A 27,934-nucleotide genomic window follows, 5' to 3' on the forward strand; every position below is an offset into this window, starting at 1 on the left:
TATATTTTCCCAGTATCTTGTTTCAGAGTGATTTCGATGTTTCTGTGATAAGCGGTGCAGATAATGGATGGAATGGAGTGTCTATTTTTAAATTAAACTCAATTCCAAGTGTTTATTGTCATATGCACAGTAAAGTTGCGAGCGAAAAAGAAAATAGAAACTAAGGAATGGTTGGCATTTCTTGAATCCCAAGACTTTAACCTTCCGAATGATATTTGGAACGATGCATTTGAGTGACATCGTACGGACACCGCATCCGCACGCGTCTACGACACGTATTTGTTTCTTTGCAAGTTTTGGGAATGTTAAGGGGGTAATAACTTTGACTGAATCATCTGACTGTTTTGTCGACGTTCCCATTGTAGCGCCTTATAATCCGGTGCGCCTTATGTATGTCAAAAATAGGACCAAAAACTATTTTTTCGGGGTGCGCCCTATAACCCGGTGCGCCCTGTAGTGCGGGAAATACGGTAATACTTTTTAAAAAATTGCTTTTAAAGGCCGTCTGGGTGACACTTTTTGATTTTACGGTGTACGAGGCGTCATCGTCGCTACGGTATCGGTACAAAACAGAGTTGTGAGCGTACGTGAAGCCAACCGAATCGTCTAAAGGCCGTCGGTGGGAAAAGTGGCTTTTCCGGGGTGCGAGCGTGTCGCTCTTGACGAGAGACTCAATCAGCAGCACTAAAGCCTTCCTCCGTTCCCCCCCGGCCGGTCGGTCGGGGCCCCCTCCTTCGCCGCCGGCTAATCTCCACCTCAGGATGTAGAGAAGCCGTTTGATATTGTCTTCCCCGGTGTTTTTCATTACCGCCGCCTTAGCGCCGGCTTTAGCTCGCACATTAGCGGCGAACAATCCGGGCGCAAACCCAAATCTTCCCACGAAAGCTTGCTACGCTCCGTTTTTTTTGTACAGAGTAGGCGAGGGGTGGGCGATACCGGGATTTTCGCTATCGGTCCGATCCGAGTCACTACCTGTCAGGACCAGAACGGAGACAGGACCCACTTGCGTTGCGTTTTATTGGAAGAAAGTGTCGTGGTTGCCATGGCGCCCAATTGGCTGTGCCCGTGTGTGTGTGTGTGTGTGTGTGTGTGTGTGTGTGTGGGTGTGTGTGTGTGTGTCACGGTTGCCATGGTGTCCAATTGGCCCCGCCTGTGTGTGTGATGGTTGCCATGGTGCCCAATTGGCCCCGCCCGTGTGCGTCACGGTTGCCATGGTGCCCAATTGGCCCCGCCTGTGTGGCGCCAGCTCCTGCTTGTTGAGAGATTGGCTTTCTTTCTATATTAAGTTCAGCGCTCTCTTGTTTCGGTTGTCAGCCCGTCAAACGAACTTCTGCCCCACAAGACGTGGGTTCTGACTTGGTCCTGTTTTCCAGTGATATCTACAGTCTGGTATTGTTCCCGTTTATTGTTGTCCTGTTTATTTTCAGGTTCCAGTTTAGTTTCCATCTGTTTTTGTCCTGTTTATTATTTTCGTTTCGTTTTCGTTCCCATCTAGTTTCTCCTGTTAATTTCGATATCCTTTTTCGTTATCTTTCTTGTCTGTCCCTTCCTGTCCGTAATCGACTCCATCCGTCCAATATCGACTCGGGCTATTGGAATCGGTCTCGTCGGTCTCTGGCTTACTGTCCTTCCACGCCAGACCAGCTTCCTAACGTGGATGACTCCCCATTTCCCATAAAATAAAAGGCTTGTGTGAGAACGTCACGCGATTGGGTCCTGTATCTGTTCTGGGTTCGTGACAGAAAGAGAAAGGGTTGCGCCCACGATCCGGTGGTTGCTGGACACGGGAAGCAGGTTGCTCTGAACGCGGAAGTGGGACTTCTGTGGCGAGCTATGGTGGTGTCTGGAACGGAAAAACGGGTCAGTGGCTGGGACAGGAGAGCAAAAACGGGGTCGTAAGCAGGTTGTAAGTCAAGAAAGGAGAGTAGACTTGGTCAGGATCAAAAACGGGTCGAAGCCGGGGAACAGATGGGAGCCAAAAACAACTGGGAGTCAGGGTTAACTGAGGTTCGTAGACGGACTGACAACAGGGGACAGATAGGAGTGGGTTTAAATAGGGACATGGAGCCAATCATAGTCCAAGGAGCGGGCACAGGTAATTCACATCGGTAATCATGACACTACCATGTAGGAGCGATCGATTCCGATCCGAAACTCCTTGCTTGGAAAAGTCATGATCAAGTAGTCTTTGAGTAGCAATAATTAGAAAGCATGGGTGTAACCAGTCGGTTTTGGGGGGTGTTCAAGCCCCCCCAAATTCAACCCAAGCCCCCCGCAAAAAATGATAGCATTATTTTATAACTCTTTTCCTAATAAAGGACAGGATAGGCTTCAATATCACGAAGAACGCTAGCTAAAGCGTAAAAAAAAGTCAAACAAAACAAAAATATAAATAAAACCACTGCCTTGAAATGGTTCAGTCCATTGGATTCCGAGCACCGCTTCCCTTTCGCTCGGCTTGTGTCACTTGTGCCATAGCGGCGGAGTCTGTGGAGGCTCCGGTGTATCACGGGAGGAGTATGTTATTACAGAAGCCCGAAAGTGCCATAATTCGATTAAAAAAATGAACATTCGATTGATAAAAACATCCTTAAAAAATAAAAAGTCTTTAGAAAATATTTAAAATAAAATGTTGTCGTAATTGAATTTCCTCCGGGCACTCCGGTTTCCTCCCACGTTCCAAAAACATGCATTTCAGGTGAATTGGCCGGTCCAAATTGTCCCTAGGTGTGAATGAGCGAATGAGTTGTCTGTCCCTGTGTGCCCTGCGATTGGCTGGCAACCAGTTCAGGGTGTCCCCTGCCCACTGCCCGGAGATGGCTGGGATGGGCTCCAGCCCCCCCGCGACCCTAATGAGGATAAGCGGTACGGCTGATGAGATGAGATGAGATGTATTACTTTTAGTGGAATGAAAATAAATGATAATAACCAGCCGGAACTTCTGGGTGCTCAGGACCCCGAAGCGCTGAACCTAAAGTTGCCCCTGTTGGTCAGTGGCAGCCATTTTGACTCATTTTCGAAGGCCTACAGTTTTTTAGCTACATAGGAATAGTAAACATCAAATTTAACATTTTTTCTTTTTTAAATCAAATGAGAAATACATACTTACATTTTGGCATAATGAGAGAAGCGCAAGAGAAAAACACCGATCTGCAGTTTTCACTCTATGTCGCCAAAGCTAAGTGCTAATCGCAAAATAATCCACCCGCTGCAGCTGTATTTGCTTACTGACATTTATCAACCAGAGAACATGCGAAGTGACCGAATTCAGGTTACATTTTGTTTAAAAAAATCATTTAAAATTGTATAAAAATACTTTAAATAAATTGCCCGTAAACAAGTGTTTGTGTGGTCACTTTCCCTTTCGCACGTGTTTCCTCAAGTTAGATAAATTTTATTGGAAATGAAATCTATTTTTGTGTAGCTTTTGTAACACATGGACAGAGGAAAAACTTTAAGGAGATTAAATATTAGAGAAGGCAAAGATATTGAGAAAAAATGACCTCAATAATTGTTTTATACTCAAATCTTATACCCTTGAATCATGAGCCTCTAAAAGATCCCCAGCCCTACAGCTACAGCACATTTTTAATGCCATTAATTTACAAGTGGGGCAGCACAGCGGCGCAGTGGTTAGGGCATGTGCAGCCCAGTTCTGAGGTCGGGAGATCAAACCTCCTTTGTGGAGTTTGCATATTCTCCCCGTGCTTGCGTGGGTTTCCTCTACGCACTCCAGTTTCCTCCCACATTCCAAAAACATGCCTGTCAGGTTAATTGGCCGGTCAAAATTTCCCCTAGGTTTGAATGAGCGTGCGAATTGTTTGTCCCTGTGTGCCCTGCGACTGGCTGGCAACCAGTTCAGGGTGTCCCCTGCCCACTGCCCGAAGATAGCTGGGATGGGCTCCAGCACCCCTGCGACCCTACTGAGGATAAACGGTGCAGATAATGGATGGATGGATAATTTACAAGTCCGGCCCCCGCAAGAGTGTTTTTCTCCCGGGTAGCCCCTGTGCTAAAATGAGTTTGACACCTCTGAGCTAAACGGAGAATCAAAAATATAACCATGGAAACGGAGCTTGCGATTATCAAGAAGTAGGGAGACAAAAGGCACATCGTTACCCTATGTAAGGAACTGCAACCGATCGACCTCTTGGGGAAATTATTAGGAATAAGAAGGCGATTAAAGCAACAAAGTCTTCTGAAGGCATGACAATCCTTCCATGTGGAAGTTTTAAAATCAATTTCAAGTTTAATCTGCCCTCTCCCCTCTGCATATACCTGCCACTCCACCGTACCAGCTCCAGTCACGTCTCACCCAAGATAAACACAATATAATTTTTCCTTTCGATGTATATTCATTTATAATGATATGCATCATATACACATACATTACCTGTAGGGATTTTACTAGCTTTAATTTTGAAAATCATTAGTATTGAAACGAATTATTCTTTACAGCAATCAGTTAACGAATTTGCCTCTAGGTATTGCTTGTGCTCCACCATTAAAAATAATTTTCTCTGACGGAGGCTAGAATTTTCTACACTGTTAAAAAAAAAATTACGTTATTACTTTGAGCTCTTAGAGTCCTGATATGAATTACTAATCCCAAGAAAATGGAATGAATGAACCAGACTGATGGAAATAAGACACACACACAATTTATAAACACGTAGAATTAATAATAGAAAAAATAGAGGGGGTGAGGCGCCGTAGACTATGAGAGTTTGACCGCTGAAATTAGCACAAAACGAAAGTTTCCTGCTACAATGCTAGTCGATTTGGGGAGATTCCCTTGTACAGAAAAAAAAACGCTCATTCCCAAGAACCAGCAAACATGGTGTTAAATCTGAAACCATCCTCTTACTTGTTGTTGCGAAAAGATTTGCTCCCGCGCTCCATATGGTCTCAACGTGTGGCCCACGTGCTGGACCCAAGGCCACAGTGCAGGCCCGCACAGCCGCTTGGCGCGGCAGTAGAAAAGATGACGAACTATTAATCAGCTCCTCTTTTTATATGGACCAGGGACGCTTGACCAGATAAGAATAAGAATTTCCTTTGTATTGTCATTCTTTGTAAGAACGAAATGTCGATACACCTGACCCGTTGTAGCGAGCCGATGCAGCCGCAGCCAACAGAGGGCGCCGCCATTTTACCAATGTTATAAGTCTTAGGTATGACTCGATCATGCCTCTTTGGGTGTGGTATTAGCTATCTGATACTCACAGTATCAGTAGGCGGTGTTTGAAGTTGCTAAACTTGTTAGAAAGCCAAAGAAGTGAGAAATTTGCAAAATGTTCTCTCCTCCAGTCGACAGAATTACGTACGGTGAGAACATTATTTTATCAATACATAACCTTGGACGTTTTAATTAAATTCAAAACTTCACGTTATCAGATTTCATTATGGTACAAGGTGAATTGGTACAGTAAGTGGAAGTCATTTATTTGCTGGGTTTATTTGCTCAACATACCTATACATAGTACTTACAATATACACTTTTTCTACTTATTTTAATATGTATACACAATTTTAAGTTTGTTACCTGAGGTTCCACAGCGCATTAGTTAATTACCGTGGATTTCTACCCCCTTGCCAAATAATTTTACCCTGCGATCCCCACCGCAGAAAGGATTACTCCATATCCCAAGGATATACTATATATACCTTTTTCATCATTTTATGTAAGCTTGCTGCACAGCAAAATTGCCCGTTTCTGATTGCCGCAAAAGTAACACTTCAAAAGTGTTAATATAACACTTGCGGGTGTGAACATATCATTATTTTTGAAGGTTTTAATCTACTATTTGCAATTTTGCTGTTTGTGATAAAGGATTATTTTGCAGTGTACGATACCTTCTGCAACTCTTTACAGCAAAATAGTACATTCGCTATACGCATATAGTAGTATTGTGTTATTACTGTATTATTACCGTGGTAGATCCGTCTCAAACTATTTTTTTCTCAAAAATTTGTAAAGTAACACTGCCCTCTGCTGACGGTTTTGAATTATAACCGGGTCCACGCTGCAAAAACATGATTATGATGTGTATTAAACAAGGAAAAATATCGAGAAGAGCTGTTTTCTCTTCTTCTGTTGTAAAATTTTTCCCTTACTTTTAACATTTTCAGCAAATTTTCTTTTAACTACATTTTACCTCAAATGTCTGAGAAAATGAATGTTAATATTTGGTACAGTAGCCTTTGTTTGCTATAATATAGTTTAAACGTTTCCTGTAGTCTTTCACCAAGTTTGCACACACTGCAGGAGGGACCTTGGCCCACTCTTCCACACAGATCTTCTCTAGATCAGTCCCGTTTCCGGGCCGTTGCTCAGAAACACAGAGTTTGAGGTCCCTCCAAAGATTTTCGATTGGGTTGAGGTCTGGAGACTGTCAGGGCCATGCTAGAACCTTGATATACTTCTTACAGAGCCACTCCTTGGTTTTCCTGGCTGTGTGCTTCGGACCGTTATGTTGGAAGATCCAGCCACGACCAATCATCAATGCTCTGACTGAGGGAAGGAGGTTGTTCCCCAAAGCTCACAATACACAGCCCACAGTCCTCCTCTCTTTAATGCAGTGCACTCGTCCTGTCCCATGTACAGAAAAACACCCCCAAAGCATGATGCTATCACCCCTATGCTTCACAGTAGGGATGGTGTTCTTCCGGTTGTACTCTTCATTCTTCATCCAAGCACACTTAGTGGAATTATGACCAAAAAGTTCTATTTTGACAGCAAAACATTCTCCCATGACCCCACTGTATTATCCAAATGGTCATATGCAAACTTAAGACCGGCCTTGACATGTGCTGGTTTAAGTAGAGGAACCTTTGGTGCCATGCATGATTTGAAATAATGACGTCTTAGTGTATTACCTAGTTACCTTGGAAATTGCAGTCCCAGCTCTTTTCACATCAATGACCAACTCCTGTCGTGTAGTTCCGGGCCGATTCCTCACCTTTCTTAGAATCATTGAGACGGCAAGAGGTGATATCTTGTATAGGGCTCCACTTCGATTGACATTGACCATCATATTTAGATTCTTCCACTTTCTAATGTTTGCTCCAACAGTGGACCTTTTATCACCAAGCTGCTTGACAATTGCTCAGTCACCCTTTCCAGCCTTGTGGAGGTGTACAATTTTGTCTCCAGTGTGTTGGGACAGTTCTTTGGTCTATGCCATGTCACAAGTTAAAGTCTTAGTGATTGTATGGGGTGGACAGGTGTCTATATGTAGCTAACCACCTCAAACCGGTATATCTGATTCAGGATAATACATGGAGTGCAGGTGGACCTCTAATGGGCGGACTAACAGATCTTTCAGGGTCAGAATTCTAGATGATACCCAGGTGTTCAGCTACTTATTTGCAGCTGTACCATACGAATTGTTTAAAATAATCATGCACTGATATTTCTGGATTTTTCTTTTTAGTTTATCCATTTCACAGTGGACATGCACCTATGATGATAATTTCATACTCCTCCATGATTTCTAAAATAGCGTGTTCAAATTATTATTTTCTTCAAGTTTCGAAGCACTGCGTTGTAAATATTTTTTGCTGCCATTTATCCTGACAGTCTTGTATTTTTTCCTCTTTAAAGTATTCGTTACTATCTGGAGTACCATGACGAATCTCGTACCATACATGGTTTGACAACGTTGATATCAATGACAATAAATTTGATTCATTTCAATTCATTCCCCAATAAAGCAAAAGCTACAAATGACACCAATGCATCCCTGGAGGTTGAAAATGATGCTATTTACATTGAAACAACATTTGACAATTAATAATACATGTTAGAACTAGTCTGTCAGACAGTCCATCCATGTTTTTTATCTACATCCATCATTGGTCTTTAACAACTTCAAAATGAGATTTTTTTTTCTTAAGACTAGGCTGATTGGTGTTCTTTAAGGAATTCCTTCATGTATTTGGCCAGGGCTTGGGTGTCCTCCAGCGTAACGGCATTGTACAGAGACGCACGGATGCCCCCGACCGACCTGGAGATGGACACATAAAAATGTAATTTGGATTCATCTCAAAACAGCAGTTTAGTTAAAACTGTGGCGATATTCGAACCTGTGTCCCTTGAGTGAGATCATCCCCCGTTTGGAAGCCCCATTCAGGAATTCCTTTTCCAAGGCTTCGTCACCTTCTTTCTTCCCAACGCGGAACGGGATGTTCATGCGGCTTCGACAGGCCTCGTCTACCGGACACCTGGTAGGTAGAGGAGATAAAAGATTACCGTAAATTCCGGACTATAAGCCGCTACTTTTTTCCCCAAATCTTCAACCCCGCGGCTTATTCAGAGATGCGGCCAATTTATGTAATTTTTCTAACAGGCCGCCAGCGGCGCTCGAGTATGGGAGGCAAGATTTAGACCGGTGAAATTTATGTGCCGAGGAAGATCACAACTTTTGAGCGTAAACATACCCTCGACGTGCAATTTTCACAAAATGGGCTCATGACGCAGCCTCTATGTCAAAGGCAAACGAGCACATTACTGGAATATATTAAAGTAAGGGAGCGTGGAATTACATCATGACAAAACTTCTTTCAGACATTGAGAAAGACATCTTAGAGGTCTCTACTACTAAGGAAGAAGCGGGTGGTCTGCCGTGATTCTTTCGGTTACGGCTTTCATTTCTTCAACAGACTGATTAGCAGGTATGCGAGCGTCTTTTTAGTAGTGTGAGGCTACCTCCCAAAGGCACAGTTTAGGATGAAAGTTATATTATTATTATTATTAAAGCTTTGAAAACTCTCTCGATGTACCGTCTTTCTTTGTAAATATGTGTAATATGTATTGGCAACTGTATGTTTTTGTAATGTATTTATTTGAGACACTTATTCTGCACGAGTAAATTAAAAAGGAGGGGCAGAACAAACGCCAACGCTGATGGGAAAGTGGGGACCAGTAAAAGTGAGTTTTTGTGGACACGGCGGACAATAATGGATATATATTTTTCCCACCCTTACCTTTGGAAATATACACTTTTTTTTCCTTGGATTACTATCAACGGGCACCCAGAATCTGCAGGTCTGCAACAAATTTTAAGTACCTATATCATTTTGCCAGCTGTAGTTTTTGGACTGTGCTTCAATGAAGGACATTTAGTTTCATTCGCGGGACTTTGGCTTGTATTAATCTCGTGTTTGTTTGGTGTGGGTTCATGCGGCTTATATACAGGTGCGGCTTCTGTATGCACAAAATCGGTTTTCCCCTTAGAATGTGATTGGTGCGGCATATAATCAGGTGCGCTCTATAGTCCGGAATTTACGGTAAGTCAAGTTTCAACGTTCACAGGTTTTCTTTGTGTTGCTTTTCGGGTTTAAGGGAGGACGTGGACTGGATGAGGGCAGACTGACTCATTAGAAATCAAATGTTATTTAATGTCATAGATTACAATGTAGTGAACATTACAACAAAGCGTGACACTACAGGGTAAATTAGACATTGCTAAGTTCATAGTTTAGTATAACCTCAAAATAAGGAGAGAAGGCATTAATGGATTTGAACTTGTGAGAAGTCAAGTCTAGTTATATGGCACTTAATCAGAAAACGTCTGCAAGGGCTGTACAGACTATAGACTACCATTACACCATTCCCAATAAAGACGCTCCCCTACTTACGAAAAAAAAAGTAGATAAGAACCTTTTTTCGGGATGTCGAAAAATATCCAGACATTGCTGTAAGATAGATTTTGTATTGTGTGCACCTTTTTCGGATTACAGGACATTACTGTAGTACCGTAGTCCGCCACGTGGCGCTGTGAGAGGTCACCCAGCATCCACTCTGAAGAAGAAGAAATCAACTTCCTCTTCCTAGTTTGCGTGTAAACATTCTATACTGCATCTCCAGCGACCTTGCATTCTATACTGCATGGTCGGTGTAAAGTGTGAAGAAGAGGCGAGCTGTTTCTTTTGAAACGAAAGTGGGATAAGAAAGTTTAATGCGGTTGAGAAAATGGTAGGAACGCTTTTTTTTCTTCCAGCCACTCAACCACAGAGGAGGACCTCTTGAAGCTCATCTTCCAAACGTAAGTTAAACTTAACTTTAGAGCATATTATTTTATGAAATGTTTATTTTTTAGCACAAAACAATACAGGTTACTTATATAAGCCTAAAACATACTTTTATAAACCCTAAACATACAAAATATAGCACTGAAGCAACTCACGAACGATCGTAAGTATGGCAGCGTCCGTACTCACATATATTTGTATAGCCCTTAAACACAAAATGTCTCAAAGCACTGCAGAGGTGTTACAATGACATCATCCCCGGATCTAAAACCTATGTGAGGGCAAGGGAAAAACTTAGAAAAAACATAAGAATAATCAAGAAAGCTTGATAAGGGGCCGCACAAGAGGAAATCCCCTTTCTATGATGACCAGGCAACATTAGATGTTGCAGAAGCATTAACAATAAAGACATCAACATGAAATATGGGTAATAACAGAATGACCGGTTGACAGCTTCCTGAGGTCAACATCATTCATAAGTGAATATAAGTGTGTTTTAAGCCTAGATTTAAACAGTTCCACAGGGGTTACAAATTGAATCTCAGAGGGCAGAGCATTCCACAGCACCGGGGCCCAAATAGCGAACACTCTCGAACCTGGGGATTTCTTCTTGGCTCTTGGGACCACTAGTAAACCAGTTTTTTTGCAGCGAAGGCTCAGAGCAGCAACTCAGCCGGAAATTACATCATAGAGAGATCAGGGGAGGAGCCCAAACTCCAATAAGAAATTGCAACCCGTTTTCATTAGCTCTCCTAGGTTACAACAGCAGATTCACCCTAAAGGGTGTAGGAATCAAAGATCAGCAACATTATAGGACGATAGTGACAATGATGTAAACCAGGGGTTTCCAACCTTTTTGAAGCTGAGAGTTACTTTTTATTACCAATTAGTGCAAACGCAGTTTGGTACGCATTTCCTAAATAACCATTGTTACCAAGTTATTAACAGGTTAATTTATAATAGCAGGGTTAAAAAGGCTCAGACAACCCCTAAAAAACAAAAAATAACCAACTTTTTGTTACTAAATAGTGGGAAGAGCTATAACATTACATCATTCCTGAAATTTAAACATTACTGTAATGTTACTAGTATGTTGTTACTACCCTAGGTTATGAATATTATGAGTGAGGCCACAATAGGCTCAGTTAACCACAAAACTTATTTCGGGAAAAAGGTCAAAGGGTGATTATGTAACTAATGTGTTAACTGTATAAAAGATTTGTTCAGAGTGACTGTTAATTTTTTTCTACCTTTTACCACTGACAGTATAATAAGTTAGCTAATTATTTTAGCGTATTCAAACAGTGATGTACCTTGTTTTAAGCTGGTTTTGACTTTACTTTTGTGTTTATGATAGTAAAATAACGTCTATTATAATACAAAAGTCATCCATTTTTAAATGCTGTCCTAAAAATGTAAATCTATACACATTTTAGATGATATTTCGGTATATCTGACAAAGAAAAAACCTTGCTACTTACACATAGAAGCCATTGGAAGAGTTGATCATGTCATATATCAAGCTGGACTTGCTGTGGTTGAGTGCGCCCATGGCAGCTGCGCCGCCGTTTTTCTTGATCCACTCCAGAACCAGAAGCATGATATAGATGCTGCACAAGAAAAAACATATTTAAAACACTTGGGAACCACAAGTGATGGACCATTTTGGTTAGATACGTGAAGGTCAGAAGTGGGTAGTCACGAGTTACAATTACTTGAGTAAGTTTTAGGACATTTTGTACTTTTAAATCACAATACTTTTACTCGAGTAAATTTGAAGAATAAACTACTCTTACTCCGCTACATTGGGCTACATTGAACCCGTTACTAAGGAAATAAAACCTCTCAACACTTTTCTCTTTTCCTCAAAGTTCACTCCTATTCTTCGACCCCATTTATCATTTGCTTTCCTTTTCGCTGCTTCCACTGCCGCTTTTACCAAACTTCACTTTATACATTTCATCGCCACTCTTATTTTGCAGCCACTCTCAATGTAAATATGTGAATTTCTCCCGAGTCCTTCACTTGCTTTTTCCCTCTCCGGTATCCTCCTAATTGGGAGTCGCGATGCGGCCCAAGCCCCTCCCCTTTTAAAGGGGCAGCGTCACATACCAAGTCCGGAAAATACGATAGTTATTATTGTAGTTTTTGCCAATCTGAATATGTTGCTGCACCAATTAGCTTACCATACTACCATGGACTTTTTGTTAGTTACACATAAACCTTTCAAAAACTGATCTTGTCAGTTATTTTCAAATGCTCCGTAAGCATTAAGATCGCCACGTTTTTTTATCCTAAAAGTTTCTTAGTCAAGTACCTCGCTAGAAGATATCTTAAGCTGTGGCTCTTAACTGGGAAAAAAAAATCCCATTTTGAAGGACTAATTTAAGATGTCCCTGCACTTTTAAACAAAGAGCAAGACAGGGATCAGTGCTTGGTTGTGGTCACTACCTGAAACAAGGCGGTGTGTTGTACAAAGAGTTCATTTCGGCCTGCACTTTGTAGTCCAGGATGATGGGGCACTCTTTCTGGGCATGGCCTATCAGGTCGTCGCGCACGATGACTACGGTCACTCCGGCACAGCCCACGTTCTTTTGAGCGCCAGCGTAAATCAAACCGAACTAAAAACAACAACAGAAAAAAAAGCATCAATATCAATTCCAGAAAAGGCACATTGTGAGTTTTTTCTACTTGTTGGTGAGTACCAAGGAAAAGCGAAGGCAATTATAAATGGGGAGCACAAAATGAGAAAGAGTAAACTTGGATTCATTTCTGCTGATCGTTCTTAAAAAGTAAACATATCAAAAAGTGCTAGCATGTCCTAGGGAGCCGCAAGAACGACATAAGTACACATACTATGAGAGACCCATAGAGAAGGACAGAAAGAGAAATAGAGACAAAAAAATAAGAGAACAAAGACAGACGGTGAAAGAAAGATCGAGAGAGATGGACAGTGAGAAAAATGAAAAAGAGTAAGACACAGAAAGTAGAGAGTATGACAGGAAAAAGGAGGGAAAGATTGGAAAAGACTAATGGAGGGAAAGCAACATAAATAAAGAGTCAAACAGAAAGAAGAGACAAAGAGGCAGAAAAAAATGAAAAAAAAAGCAAAAGAAAGCAAAAGGAGGGTTAGTAAGATTGAAAACAGACAGTTGGAGAAAAACAAGGTGAGACAGACAGACGAAAAGGGACAAGGAGAGACAAATGATTGAGGGGAGGAATCGAACAGACAGACATTGTATAACAGAGACAAGGAAAGAAAGATTGAGAGAGAGAGAAAGAAAGACAACCGGAGAGAGAGAGTCGAAGAGTGAAAGAGATTGAGAGAGACTAATAAAGAGACAGGAATCACAAGATTGAGACAGACTGACCAACAGAGGGGAGAGGGCAAAGAGAAAAATTATAGAGTACAAAGAAAGACAGGAGACAGAGAGAAAAAGATGGGGTGATATACCAAAATAGAGTGTGTGACAGAGCCAATTCAAGAAAGACAGAAAGAATGAATGAGACTATGAGAGAGAGAAAGAACACGAGAGTCAGAGGGGAAAAGAGACTGACAGAGAAAAAGTGAGATTGAGAAAGACAAAAATACCGTAAATTCCGGACTATAAGCCGCTACCGTTTTCCCAAACCTTCGGCCAATTTATGTACTTTTTCTAACAGCCGCCAGCAGCGCTCGAGTACAAAAGGTAAGATTTAGACCGGTGGAATATATGTGCCGAGGAAGGCTGCAACTTCTTAGCTTGTGCAAAAATTAAATTAGCGTAGACATATCCTCATCTTGCAAACTGCAAAAAGAAAGGCACATGATGTAGCTTTCGAGCTAAAAGCAAACAAGCAGTCCGATAAAGAAGGAAACAGAGCTAATGCACGTAAACTTCACTTTGAGAGCATGTTGCTAGCGTGTTTTAGAATAAGAGAGCGTGGGACGACGTCTATATGATAAAGTCTCTTTCCCATACTTGGGAAGACGACTTTGATCACGTCAGGAACAAGGAGGAAGATGAGGACGGTATACCGTGATTTCTACAAGTACGGTATGATTTTTCTGACAGACTCGTTTGCTATGTTGCGAGCGTGTTGCTAGTAGCGTTTTGCTACCCTTCACAGGCACGGTTTGGGATGAAAGTTATAATATTATAATTAAAGCTTTGAAAACTCTCTCGTTGTACAGTCTTTCTTTGTAAATATGTGTAACCGATGTATAATATGTATTTGCACCTGTATATTTTTGTAATTTATTTATTTGAGGCACTTTTGCTGATATGTTTTGCGAATTAAAAAAGAGGGGGCAGAGCAAACGCGGGCTGACGGGAAGTGGGGTAAAGGTGAGTGAGACCTGTTGTCGTGGCGGACAATAGTGGATATATATTTTTCCCACCCTTACCTTTGGAAATATAGACTTTTTTTCCTTGGATTAGTTTCAACGGGCACCCGGACTCTGCAGGTCTGCATCAAACGTTAAGTAACCGGTATCATTTTCTATTTATTTTGCCGGCTATGGTTGTTGGACTGTGTACTTCATATTCAGTAACAATCGCGGGACTCAAAGGGGGGTCTGGCTAATTTTGTGATTGTGTTGCATGTTTCAATGTGGGCGCATGCGGCTTATATACAGGTGCGGCTTGTGTGAGTACAAAATCGGTTTTCCTCTTAAAATTTGGTGGGTGCGGCTTATGATCAGGTGCGCTCTATAGTCCGGAATTTACGGTACATACAAAAATCAAGAGAATGACAGAGAAAGCAAATAAAAAAGGAAAAAAGATAAAGAGAAAAATACTCTTCGTCTTCGTCCGTTTCTCACCGACCGCCTCACCTTGGAAACGTCGACGGGCCGAGACAGGAAGTTGGAGGACATGTCGCTGACGAGGGTCACCCCTTTAGTCTCGGGCGTGAAGTTGTACTCCACGCCGTGCACCGTCTCGTTGCAGCAGTAATATACGTAAGAGGCTGCCGGGTTCAAGTTCCAGCTGCCAGGCTCTGGGATTTCTGGAGGGAGACGTTGAATTCAGAAAGGATGGTTTAATTAACTTCTCACTTCCAGGAAGCTATTGTCATAACCAGTTAGATGTTAGAAGAGCAAAAACCATACAAAAACACTAACTCGAGGAGCGTTAGCAAAATGAAGCAACACAAAGAGGTCCAAGGTATTTCCTCACATGCAGGTGCTATACCTAGTGAAGGATTTTATACATTTAAATATAAGGGATTTTATAAGATTGAATACAAGTTACCGTATTTTCCGCACTGTAAGGCGCATTAATAGCCTTTATTTTTTTCAAAAGCTGACCATGCCCCTTATAATACAGTGCGCCTTATTTATGGATCAATATTAATTCGCAAAGTCTTGCAACTAACTTGCAGCCGCCAACTAGATTTTCCAAGTAGTCCGCGGCGTATGCTGGGATTTATTTACCAGCGTTTCATTGGCTAACCAATGTGTCAATCATCATTTGAATCGATCACTATTGGCTAAAGTTATTCGGAGGTCAAGAGGCGGATCCTTTTTATCATTTACAGGCTGGCATTGGCTAAAACAGCAAAACAAAGCCTGCAATTGGCCAAAAAAGATGTGTCAATTATCAGTTAAATCGATCACTATTGGCTAGTTATTCGGAGGTCAAGAGGCGGATCCTTTTTATCATTTACAGGCTGGCATTGGCTAAAACAGCAAAACAAAGCCTGCAATTGGCCAAAAAAGATGTGTCAATTATCAGTTAAATCGATCACTATTGGCTAGTTATTCGGAGGTCAAGAGGCGGATCCTTTTTATCATTTACAGGCTGGCATTGGCTTAAACGGCAAAACAAAGCCTGCAATTGGCCGAAAAAGATGAATGTGTATAGCACGTGGCTGACGGCATACAGAAAGCACTGTTACTATACTGTATTTGTAAATATTTTATTCTCCTAGATTTACTACACTCACGGATATAAGATAGATAGATAGATAGATAGATACTTTATTCATCCCCTAAGGGAAATTCACAAATTCCACAGCTGCACATCATTATGAACACAACGACTTCGGTGAGCTACTCCGGCTATATATCTCGTTTCAGACTGAACTCGATGTTTCTGTGATAAGCGGTGCAGATAATGGATGGAATGGAGTGTCTATTTTTAAATTAAACTCAATTCCAAGTGTTTATTGTCATATACACAGTAAAGTTGCGAGCGAAAAAGAAATTAGAAACTAAGGAATAGTTGGCATTTCTTGAATCCCAAGACATTAACCTTCTGAATGATGGAACGATGCATTTGAGTGACATCGTACGGACACCGCATCCGCACGTGTTCTCGACACGTATTTGCGTCTTTGCAAGCTTTGGGAATATTAAGGGGGTAATAAGTTTGACTGAACTATCTGACTGTTTTGTCCACGTTCCCATTGTAGCGCCTTACAATCCGGTGCGTCTTATGTATGTCAAAAATAGGACCAAAAACAATTTTTTCGGGGTGTGCCCTATAACCCGTGCGCCTTATAGTGCGGAAAATACGGTACATTTATTGAGTGCATTGAAGATTTTCACCAAGTAGGCTTAAGTTCAAGTAGCAGTGAAATTTCAGGGCACCCTGGTGGGAAACATTGTTTTACAGGAATGGCAGGAACGGGACGTGAGGCTGATAAGATAGTCAGCACATCTGACGATGCAGAAAAGCCCTGATGACGGAGGACGACAGGCATTGTTTGAGAAAAGCTCTACGCTGTTTTGAGTTTTCCAGACATCGCGGCGAGGTAGTGAGGCTCACGTTGGGCTTCATTGGCACGCCCATGGGAGGAGAAGGCACACCATCTTGCGGCAAGACATGGGCCGAGAGGAGAAGGTTGGAGAATTTCAGAGAAGGCTTCCCAGAGACACTAATTTGGCCGTATTCGGTGGAGTTCACTTAGTTCAATTGTTAATTAAATTAAATCTGCCCCCGAGTGAAAACATCAGCTTCTCTTGTTCATCTTTTCCATCAAGAAACGAGCGCGCATTGCTGGGTGAATGTAGGTTGCGTTTGGTTAATGGAGTCAGATAACTCATTCGAACAATTTGGTAAACGATACATTTTAACATTTAACTCCCAGCACTAGTTATATAGCTGTGAAAAAGAAGTAACCACAAAAATTCATACTGTAACTATTTAGTTCTAAACGCAAGATCTGTTGACAGTTCAGTCTTACACTCCGTACAAGAAAAGGAAAAGCGTCTTTTACAATTGTTATGATTTCACATATGAATAAAACAACATTACGGTAAATCGGTGGTTATTAAATATGTGGAAACTTTTTTTTAATCATCAAGTGCAATTCCTCTCCACTACACTAGGGGAGCAGTGTTGCTCTTTTGGGGTCTTGTGTTTACAATGAGCCCTCATGTAGCATATGACACGTTGAGCGTTGAGTAAAGTGGCCCCTCAAGTGACCCCATAAACCACTATCCAACACAGATGAAGAGATAGGCAAAAAGACGGGGTGAAGAGAAAAACAAACCCTCCAACACTCAAAAGCGGAGACGAGGAAGTTTGGCGAAGCGACACAGGCTTTACTGCAAGGGGAAAAATTTCACGCTGGGGTGCAATTCTTCTTCTTCTGCCATGTTATAAATGTTGGCAGCGGACAGCAAAAAGCCAAACAAATTAATCTGTCATTTCAAGACAGTACACCCCAATCACAATTTTTTCAGTGAAGCGTGCTGAAAGGGCCCTGCTACCAGCTAGCAACCAGTTCAGGGTTTCCCCTGCCCACTGCCCGAAGATAGCTGGGATGGGCACCAGCACCCCCGCAACCCTACCGAGGATAAGCGGTGCAGATAATGGATGGATGGACGGAGATTTGCCTTGGATGGGGGTGACGTGGGACCACCAATACAGGCGCTGCCCTACTTGCGAACGAGAGGTTCCGGACGATAGTTCGTAAGTTGAATTTGTTCGTAAGTTGCTTCAGTGCTATATTTTGTATGTTAAAGGTTTATTTAAGTATGTTTAAGATACCTATATTGGTTTGTACTAAAAAAATAAACATCTCATAAAATAATATGCTCTATAAAGATGAATAAAGTTAAGTTTAACGTACTGTTGGAAGATGAGCTTCAAGAGTTAGGCAACTTTATCCTCCGTGGTAGAAAATGGCCGAAAAAAAGGGATCCGACCATTTTCTCAACCGCATCAATCTTTCTTGTTCCACTGTCATTTCAAATGAAACGGCTCGGCTCTTCTTTACACCAACCATATTGAATGGATGCACGAGATATTAAACATTAAAAATGTCAAATTTCTTAGGGCGGTGGAGATACAGTATAGGATGTTTACACACGAACAAGGGAGGAAAGCGGATTTCTTCTTTGCGGTGGATGCTGCGTGACCTCTCACAGCGCCATACGCTAGTAGTGGCGGAAAGAAGCGCAACAGTAATGTCCTATACTCAGAAAAATGTGCACACAATACAAAATCTAACATACAGCAATATTTTTCAACATCCCGAAAAAAAAAAATTCGTATCCGTTTTTCCTAAGTCTTAAGTAGGGGAGTCTGTATATAAATGACCTAGGTTAATATGTCGATAGTTATACTGGAAACACAAATTGTCGTTTCTGAAAGTCCCTGTCCCCGTTTTTGGTAGGTCCCCCATTCTAGTGCTAACCTGATAAAAAAGCCTCACAAAGCTGTCATCCTTTTGTTTTGTTTTAGGTTATTGAAATAAGTATTTTCAGGTCACTAACAAAAATGATATGTTTGTGAGGACACTACGCAATCTGTCCATTTTATTGAAGCAATAGTTATTGCTTTCTTTGATTGATCTTCACTATGTTTTGTGTACTGTTACCCAATGCTAAATCTATTGTACCCTGGAACGAGGATTACCACTTGTGAGGGCCCTTCTCAAGGTTTCTTATTTCCCTCGTGCTGAGGTTTTGAGTTTTTCCTTACCCGCATGTTGGTTTAAGATCAGGGGATGGTGTCATTGTAACCTGTGCAATCCTTAGAGACATCTTGTGATTAAGGGCTGTACAAATAAATGTGACTTGACTTAAAAACTCAATTTGATTTCTACAAGAAAATCGCACTTTGGAGGTGTTTGCGAACAGAAACTACCAAAATAAGAAAAAAAAATAAAAAATTGAATAAAATGAAGCGTGAAAATAAAGTTGAAAAGTTACATTTGTGGAGACATGCAACTATGTTTGAATTGCTTAATTCAGGGCTGGATCCAAGCATAGCCATCCATGCCATTATTGAATCGTTCGAGTAGAAGTCCTTTGGAATGAAGGAAGTTTCGAACGATGCATTTGCAAGTTTGTGCGTGGTCAGAATAATGAACCTGCGCATTAAATCAACCATGTGGAAAGACGGTGCCACATTCCAGAATTCAGCATTGGCCGGCCTGATTGTGCGCCTCATTGCACTAACACACCGACACATAATCGTGAAAAGAAACCAAATGCATTTAACATTTTATATTGTGCCAACAAATAAAAATGTGAAAAGTAGGTGTTGCAAAAATATCGGCCCACTTTGAGTTTATGCAACCTTCTTTTGCTGCTATTACAGCGACAAGTCCTTTTGGGTATGTTTCTATCAGTTTTGCACATCTTAAAACAGAAATATTTTACCACTCTTCCTTAGAAAATAGCTCAGTTTCCTTAAGGTTTGATGGTGATCCGTTAGTGCACAGCAGTTTTCAGATAGTTCCACAAGTGCTCTATAGGAATGTGGTCTAAACTTTGGCTAGGCCGTTCTAACACTTTTATTTTGTAATTCAAACCATTTCAGTGCTTTATGTTTAGGGTCGTTGTGCTGTTGGAAGGTGAACCTGTGCCCCATTCTTAGGTCTCTTGCAGACTCCGACAGATTTTATGCCAGAACCACCCTGTATTTGGCTGCATCCATTTATCATCAACTTTATCGATCTTCACAACCTGATGCTACCACCACCATGTTTGACAGTGTGGGTGGTGTTTTAGGGTTATCTGCAGTGTTACTCTTGTGCCAAATGTAACATTTTGAATTCTGTCCCAAAATTTAAATTTTGGTCTAATGTGACGAAAGCCACTTGTTTCACATATTTGTGTCTCCCATGAGGCTTCTTGAAACCGCCATATGGGCTTTTTTACGGTATTCTTTCATAAGGGCTCTCTTTTTGCCACTCTTCCCTGAAGGACAGCTATATTCAGAGTACAACTAACAGTTGTCTTATGCATAGATTGGCCCACCTCAGCTGTGTAAGCCTGCAAGTCATCCAACATGATCATGGGATTGGTGGTTGCTTCTCAGATTAGTTTTCCCCTTGTTTGCGCTTAAAGTGTAGTGGGATGGCCATGTTTTTGTAGTTTTACAATAGTTTTATGTGCTCTAGACTTTGATATTATTGCTCGCACAGTGCTCCGCGACATGTATAAATCTTATTGTATCTCATTCCTGCTTTGATCTTTTCCAGAACTTTAGCCCGGACCCAGTCTTTATAATGCCAGTGTTTTGTTTTACAGGCCTCTGAGTCCATCACAGACTAGATGCAATTAAACCGAGCACTCTGTTTGTAATTGTTAGTCATCAGCAAACTTCTGGAGTCGGTTGCCCAAACTGGGAAAACCAATACTTTTCAATTTTTCATCTGTTGGCACAATATAAAATGTTGAAATAATTTGGTTTCTTTTCACAATTGTGTCTCACATGATATCGAGTCTTGGAAAATATTTTGTTTATAAGCTTTTAGTTTGAACCCTAAAATTCAGCAATACAGACGCTGCCCTATTTGCAACCATTCGACTAACGAAAAACGGTAAATACGAAAAAAGAATTTCGGGATTTCAAAAAATATCCGGACATTGCTTTAAGTTAGATTTTGTATTGTGTGCACCTTTTTCCGAGTAGAGTACTGTAGTAAACATACTACGTTTACTGTATCTCTAGGGAGCTAATAACTTTTTTATTGTTTTATATCTTGCCCATCCATTTAATACGGTTGGCGTAAAGTGTAAAGAAGAGGCGAGCAGTTTCTTTTTAAATGAAAGTGGAATAAGAAAGATTAATGCGGTTGAGAAAACGGTTGGATCACTTTTTTCGCCCACTTTCTACTACAGAGGAGAAAGTCGCCTAACTCTTGAAGCACATCTTCCAAAAGTAAGTTAAACTCAACTTTATAGATCATATTATTTTATGAAATGTTTATTTTTTTTAGTACAAAACAATAAAGGTTACTTATACAAGCCTTAAACATACTTATACAAACCTTTAAATATAGCACTGAAGCAACTTAAGAACAAATTCAACTTATGAACGATCGTCCGGAATCTCGTTCGTAAGTAGGACAGCATCTGTATAACAAAAAGTTCTTGCGGGGCCCCAATACTTTTGCTAAGCACTGTATCTAAAGGCCTTAAAATATTTACAGTTGCCGTAACATGTTGCACATGAAAAGAAAAGAACTGACCACACTTTAAATGCTCTACTCACTTGTGTAACTATCCAGTTTTGGGTGGACCACGTTGACTTTGCCGTATTTTTCTGCCTCTTTGGCTGCCTTCGCCGACCACGTGCCCGTCACGATGTAGTCGGCACATTTGCCCTCCTTCAGGCCCATCAGATTGAGGGGGATGCCACTGAATTGGCCAGAGGCGCCCCCCTGCAGGAACATCACTTTGTAGTTGTCGGGAATGCTCCTGTGGGGAGGACAACGGATTGTTAGCATGATTTTTAAAAGGTTTGTGCACTTCTTTCATGGCCAAATTTAAGCACTTTTAAAAGGACTTACAAAACCATTTTTTTTTTCAAACTCTCCAGTACCAATTAAATAACAAACTGGATATCCACAAATGTATCTGTGATTTACATATTCGATTTTTAATCTTGCGTATGCATTTATCGAGACATCATTATTAGATCTTAAGTACAATACATGCATAAATATTTATGATAATTATCACCCTCATATAAGTGTTGGGTAAAATGACAGTAACATGTAGCTTGCATTTTCAGTAGTAGGAAGTTCTTCCCATCACAATTTACCACTGGGAAACGCGACCTTCATTTTTTCATGGTCCATTATAAATGTCCTTAATTGATACATAATACTTGCACTAATACACCTTTCATGGTGCCCTATTTTGGCGTAGCATTCATCTTTACTCTTGAGCATGACCTGTAAGGGGAGAGGACGCATCATAGGACAATGCCCTACAAACTAATACCAGCTGCCGGAGAAGAAAGTTAAAAGCAAAGAAAGGCCACCAGCAGTGTTGGCGTTATTTCTAAGCATACTTATGGTGAAACAAGGCGACAATTTCAAGCATTTAAAAGCACTCTACCCAAGACTCAAGCACTTTTTAATTCTTAAAAAAAGAAACACATTAAAATTAGAGCTTTTTTAAGGAAATCAAGAACCCGTACGAACCCTGTGTATATTTGCATGTGAGCTCGTGCCGGCAGGTGTCTTTGCATAATCAGATCAGCCAAATATTGAAAATTGGATTTCAAAATTGATTAGAGTTTTCAGATATGGGGAAAATTATTGGATCAACATTATTTGATTAATCACATATTTATTTCATATCTTTATTTAATATTTGCCTAAGAAATCTACTCACAGCAACTCTCGTAGGAGACTCTCTGCTCTGTTTATGATTTGGAGGAATTCTGATGATCGGTGGCTCATTTCTGGAGGAGAAAAAATTGTAAATTAATTAATCCATATCCAATATTTTAACTAGCATAGCAGGGGAAAGATGATGACAAGTAAAACTGAGCAACTTTGTGTAGTTAAAATTATATATAAAATAAACTTGAGCAGATATCACAGCAACATGCTAAAAAAAAGGATTTTAATGGGTGCACTTACCAAGAACACTTATTCCAACATTACTGTAGTGGATTAGCTCCTCCTGTGCTTGAAGCAGAACCTGCAGCATGCATTTAAATTACCAAGTTAATGATATCATAATGGCTGTTGAACTGAAAAAAAGGCTGGGCTGTAGTCTGATACCAGAAGTATTAGCACATTAACGAAAACCATAGTATTAATACATTCAACTCCAAAGCTCCTTTCAAGAAACCCAAGCTCCTATGAGTACCAAACAACAATAATGCAAGAAGAAAAACAAGCAAGCAATAAATATAAAATAAAAACATATTAGAGTTGACAGGGGTACAGTATGTGAGGCAGATGATCGTGAAAAGGCAAGTTTGAAGAGGTGATGAAATGAAATGATGATCTGCATTTTTATATAGCGCTTTTCAAGTCAATGACTTCCCAAAGCGCTTTACAATGTGCTTCACATTTCCCAATAGCGGCCGTGCAGCCATGTAAGGCGCTAACCTGCTTATTGGGGGTTTTAGGGGTTCAGTGTCTTACCCAAGGACACTTCGACATGTAACACGGAGGAGCCGGGATTCGAACTGCGATCTCTTGATCCCAAGACGAGCTCTCTACCTCCTGAGCTACTGCTGCCCCCGGTTTTGAGTTCAGATTTGAAGGTGGGCAGTGTGGCAGAATTTCGGAGGTCAAGTGGCAATGAGTTCCAGAGCTGTGGGGCAAAGCGGCTGAAAGCTCTGTTCCCCACGGAGCTGAGACAGGCAGCGGATTTAGTGAGATGGAGGGAGGAGGAATATCTGAGGGTGAGGGGTGGTGCAGCAATGTGAAGGAGGTCGGAGAAGTAGAGGGGGGCAAGGTCGTGATTGGCCATGTGGGTGTAGAGGAGGATTTTGTAGTTGACTGGGAGCCAGTGGAGTTGCTGATAGACAGGCGTGATGTGATGGCGAGAGGGCGTTTTGCTGATGATGTGTGCAGCAGAGTAATGGACTCAATTAAATGTTGAAACTAAGAAATACATGGTATAGTTGTCAAAAAGATTTTAAGAAGAGCCATCCATCCATTATCCGCACTGCTTATCCTCCGTAGGGTCGCGGGGGTGCTGGAGCCTATCCCAGCCATCTCCGGGCAGTGGGCAGGGGACACCCTGAACTGGTTGCCAGCCAGTTGCAGAGCACACAGGGACAGACAATTCGCTCGCTCATTCACACATAGGGACAATTTTGACCGGCCAATTGACCTTGAGTGCCCGGAGGAAACCCACGCAAGCACGGGGAGAACATGCAAACTCTGCACAGGAAGGTTGGTGGCTGGATTTAAACCCATGACCTCAGAACTGTGCTGCACACACGCTAACCACTGCGCCGCCATGCTGCAGATTTTAAGACTAGATGTGTGTTATTCAACTATAAAATGTGTAAAGAGATAGAATAAAGAATGATGAAAAGAAATGGGGGCAGCACGATGGAGCAGTGGTTAGCGCGTGTGCGGCACATTTCTGAGGTCCTCCTGTCAGAAGTTTGCATGTTCTCCCCGTGCTTGCACGTGTTTCCTCCCACATTCCAAAAACATGCATCTCAGGTAAATTGGCTGGTCCAAATTGTCCCTAGGTGTGAATGAGCGAGCGAATTGTCTGTCCCTGTGTGCCCTGCGACTGGCTGGCAACCAGTTCAGGGTGTCCCCTGCCCACTGACCGAAGATAGGTGGGATGGCCTCCAGCACCCCCGCGACCCTACTGAGGATAATGGATGAATGGAAAGAAATGGTCAAAATATTACATAATATTAAATCATAATGGTATTAACAATATTCTAAAACGTTATAAAAATAACTGATAATGAACTTGAGTTCAGGAGAACAATACAAAGAGACCAAAAGAAAAAAAAGCGGGCACATTTTAAAAATCCAAATCCCATTATAAATGTCGTCACTACCATTTCCCAAAAACAAATCTGTTTTTTTTTTTTATTGCACTTTGCACTGTATTCATTGTAAAGGTCCCAGAATGGAGAATTACTGCACACGAAAATCATCTCTGGATGATGCATGTCACTTTGCAAGACAAAATGACACCAGTGCAACATTTAAGCAAAATAATAAACTTCTAATGATGCGAGGGCGTTCGTTCTGTTTGCTTTGGGAAACGAGTCATGTGGAAAAGAGCCTATTGTGCAATTGGGCGGCACAAACGGACCTCAACGTTTCCACATGAATAAAAAAGAGGCAGGCTGATGCAACTCAGCTGCATGTTTTCAGCTTGTTGCTGAGCGATGCTTTAAGTGTCTACTGCTGCTGCTGCTGCTGCTCATTCATTCAATGACGAGCAAGCTTTCTTTTTTTTCCGTTCTCGGTTCTATTTCCACAAAAAAGCACATACTGTACGTTTATCTTCTGTGCAGAAATACAACAGTGCAGTAGTTCATTTTAATTGCATTTTATTTGCCGATAATGCAAACTATACAAGCAAGTTTCCCAGCACGATTTCAAGTTTTCATAGTATTTTTTAACAAAGTTCTCCTAAATGACATAATTATGAAAATTCCTTGTGGTGCAGGATGCTGTTGCTTCTCGCGATATTTCACGCCGCTAGCAAAAACCTTACCGGTAAGGGGAGTTTAGCAGGCCCGGCTCCGAAGTTGATGGTTTTCTGGTCTTTTTGAGACGCCATGATGCTGCAGAAGTAAGAAATTAATAAATCAGGGGAGACAGGGAGCAAAAGTAAAGGCGACGTGGATAACTCTCCTCTGACTGTTCATCTACTCTGCACGCTGGCCACTTATTTGAGAAGACGTCACGTGGGGAGGTTGGGCCTGTTGCGTTCACTGAAGCTCGGACATGCATGATATGAGATTTGTTGTGCAATTTGATTATTTTTTTAATAAGAGTTACAAAAACCAGTGTTCTCATTTGTCCTAGACGCATCATTTTTGCTGGAGACGCATTGTGTCAAATCAACGTGCGTCCCCGGGATGCAACGTTTTTGACCCCAAATTGTCCTTATTACCCGATTACTTTTTTTTAACAAAGATTTACCGCACTCCAAACTTTTCGTCAGGCAGATCCGCCATTGTTGTTTTGGTCTCGCGCCGATCTCGGCAAACCAGATCTCGTTGCTTCGAGGTGACGTCAATGTTGTGGCGGTTGTCACAGGATTTTAAAGCAGAGGTGGGCCGCATGGGGTTAAAAAATTGAACCAGGGGCCAATCCTGGAGACATGTCCAGTTTTCCTTATAGATGGAGAAATATAAATTCAGACATGTACAAATTATATTTTATTTTCATATTGTTTTTAATATGATTAGTCTAGGCCAGCACGGTAGCGCAGTGGTTAGCGCATCTGCGGCAGAGTTCTAAGGTCATGAGATCGAACCTTTCTGTGTGGAGTTTGCATGTTCTCCCTGTGCTTGCGTTGGTTTCCTCCGGGCACTCCAGTTTTCTCCCACATTCCAAAAACATGCATGTCAGGTTAATTGGCCGGTCCAAGTTGTCCCTTGGTGTGAATGAGCGAGTGAGTTGTCTGTCTATGTGTGCCCCGCAACTGGCTGGCAACCAGTTCAGGGTGTCCCCTGCCCAGTGCCCGAAAATATCTGGGATGGGCTCCAGAGACCCCCGCGACCCTACTGAGGATAAGCGGTACAGATAATGGATGGATGATTAGTCCAATCAAATTGGTTTTGAAACACGCACAATTAAAGCAAAATAATATACTGATATTACGTCACTGTTTTAAGTGCTTAATTTGATATTTAGTATTTTTGTAGTATCATAGTAGTTTTATTACAACAGTATTTTTAAAGTATTTCTGTAGTAGTCGTTTGGTATTATAGCATTACTTTACTAGTATTTTTGTAGTACTATTTAAGTGTCATGATTACCAATGTGAATCACCTGTGCCCGCTCCTTTGGCGCCAACTGCCTCGGACTCTGATTGGCTCCCTGTCCCTATTCATACCGACTCCTATCTGTCCCCTTTTGTCAGTCCGTCTGCAAACCTCAGTTAACACGAGGCAAGCCTTTTTCGACCCTGATTCCCACCTGTTTTTTTGCTCCCGTCTGTCCCCCGGCTTCGACACGTTTTTGATCCTGACCACGTCTACTCTCCTTTCCTGGCTTACGACTCGCTTACGACCCCGACCACGTTTTTGCTTTCCTGTCCCAGCTACTGACCCGTTTTTACGTTCCTGACACCGCCATCGCTCGCCACGGAAGATCCACTTCCGCGTTCAGAGCGACCTGCGTCCAGCAATCACCAGATCGTGGGCGCAACCCTTTCTCTTTCTTCCAATAAAACTTGTGAGAAACGCAACGCAAGTGGGCCCTGTCTCTGTTCTGGTCCTGACATTTTAGTAATATTTCAGTGGTAGTATTTCTGTGTTATAGTATTACAATAGTGGTATTTTTTAGTATTTCCATAGTTTTATTTTTCGTTTTTAGGATGAAAGCAAAACAATACATTAGGTCCCTGTTTGTATGCACTAAATTTTATGTTTTTTAGTATTTTTGTTTTTCTGTAGTATTTTGGTAGTAGAAACGCAACAGGACAATGGGGACAAAGCTGGCACACAAAAAAAACTTTAATTTTTTATTTTTACTATTATATATTGTCATTATACTTGACTATTTTCGTTCGTTGGGCTGGATTTAAAAGCCTGATAGGCTGCATCTACCCCACCCTCTGTAGTTTGCCCACCCCTGGTTTAAAGAGACAGTGTGTATTGCAACTAAATACGAGTGCGAAAAAATACAAAAAGAAGGCAAACAACGGAGACTCGAAGTGTCCAAAACACACTTTTCCTTCTTATTTTGTGCAAACCATTTTTTCTTATTTGGTTTCATTTTCCATAGTTTTTTCTTTTTTCTTGCCTTTTCCTCTTTTTCCTTTTCTTTATCGCTGTTCTTGTTATTTTGTCTCCTTTTTCACAGCTTTTTCATTTTTCTTCTTTTATTTCCCCTTTTTGTTTTTTTTTTTCATTTACTTTCACTCTGCCATCATTACTACATAGTTTTCTTTGGGTGGGCAGAGTGTGTTTGTGGACTTTTTTTTCTGCCCCCACGGTGAAAATGCTAGTCTATATGTAGTGGATGCAACAATTGCATCCATCCATATGTA

The 27,934-nt window shown here is 41.3% G+C and overlaps 1 protein-coding gene across 1 annotated transcript; it reads right to left on the minus strand.

The window, feature by feature from the left end:
• Positions 1–7,746: 7,746 nt before the first annotated feature.
• On the minus strand, positions 7,747–25,624 carry psat1 (phosphoserine aminotransferase 1). The gene is made up of 9 exons (XM_088335156.1): positions 25,427–25,624; positions 22,855–22,915; positions 22,604–22,673; positions 21,474–21,679; positions 14,852–15,024; positions 12,487–12,656; positions 11,517–11,645; positions 8,089–8,226; positions 7,747–8,009 (listed from the first exon to the last, which is right to left on the minus strand). The coding sequence occupies exons 1-9, from the start codon at positions 25,490–25,492 to the stop codon at positions 7,901–7,903; spliced, it is 1,122 nt and encodes a 373-aa protein (XP_088191282.1). The 5' UTR covers positions 25,493–25,624; the 3' UTR covers positions 7,747–7,900.
• Between the last annotated feature and the right edge of the window lie 2,310 nt (positions 25,625–27,934).

This window comes from Urocampus carinirostris, chromosome 5, assembly GCF_059441175.1.
Source record: "Urocampus carinirostris isolate Australia breed hairy pipefish chromosome 5, RoL_Ucar_1.0, whole genome shotgun sequence".
NCBI classification, from domain to species: domain Eukaryota; kingdom Metazoa; phylum Chordata; class Actinopteri; order Syngnathiformes; family Syngnathidae; genus Urocampus; species Urocampus carinirostris.

Coding starts and splice junctions, on each gene's coding strand:
- psat1 (XM_088335156.1), bottom strand. CDS start 25,492: ATGGCGTCTCAAAAAGACCAGAAAACCATCAACTTCGGAGCCGGGCCT. Junction 21,680..22,603: donor AGTCTCCTACGAGAGTTGCT/GTGAGTAGATTT, acceptor TCCTCCCCACAG/GAGCATTCCCGACAACTACA. Junction 8,227..11,516: donor TCTTCCAATGGCTTCTATGT/GTAAGTAGCAAG, acceptor TCTACCTACCAG/GTGTCCGGTAGACGAGGCCT.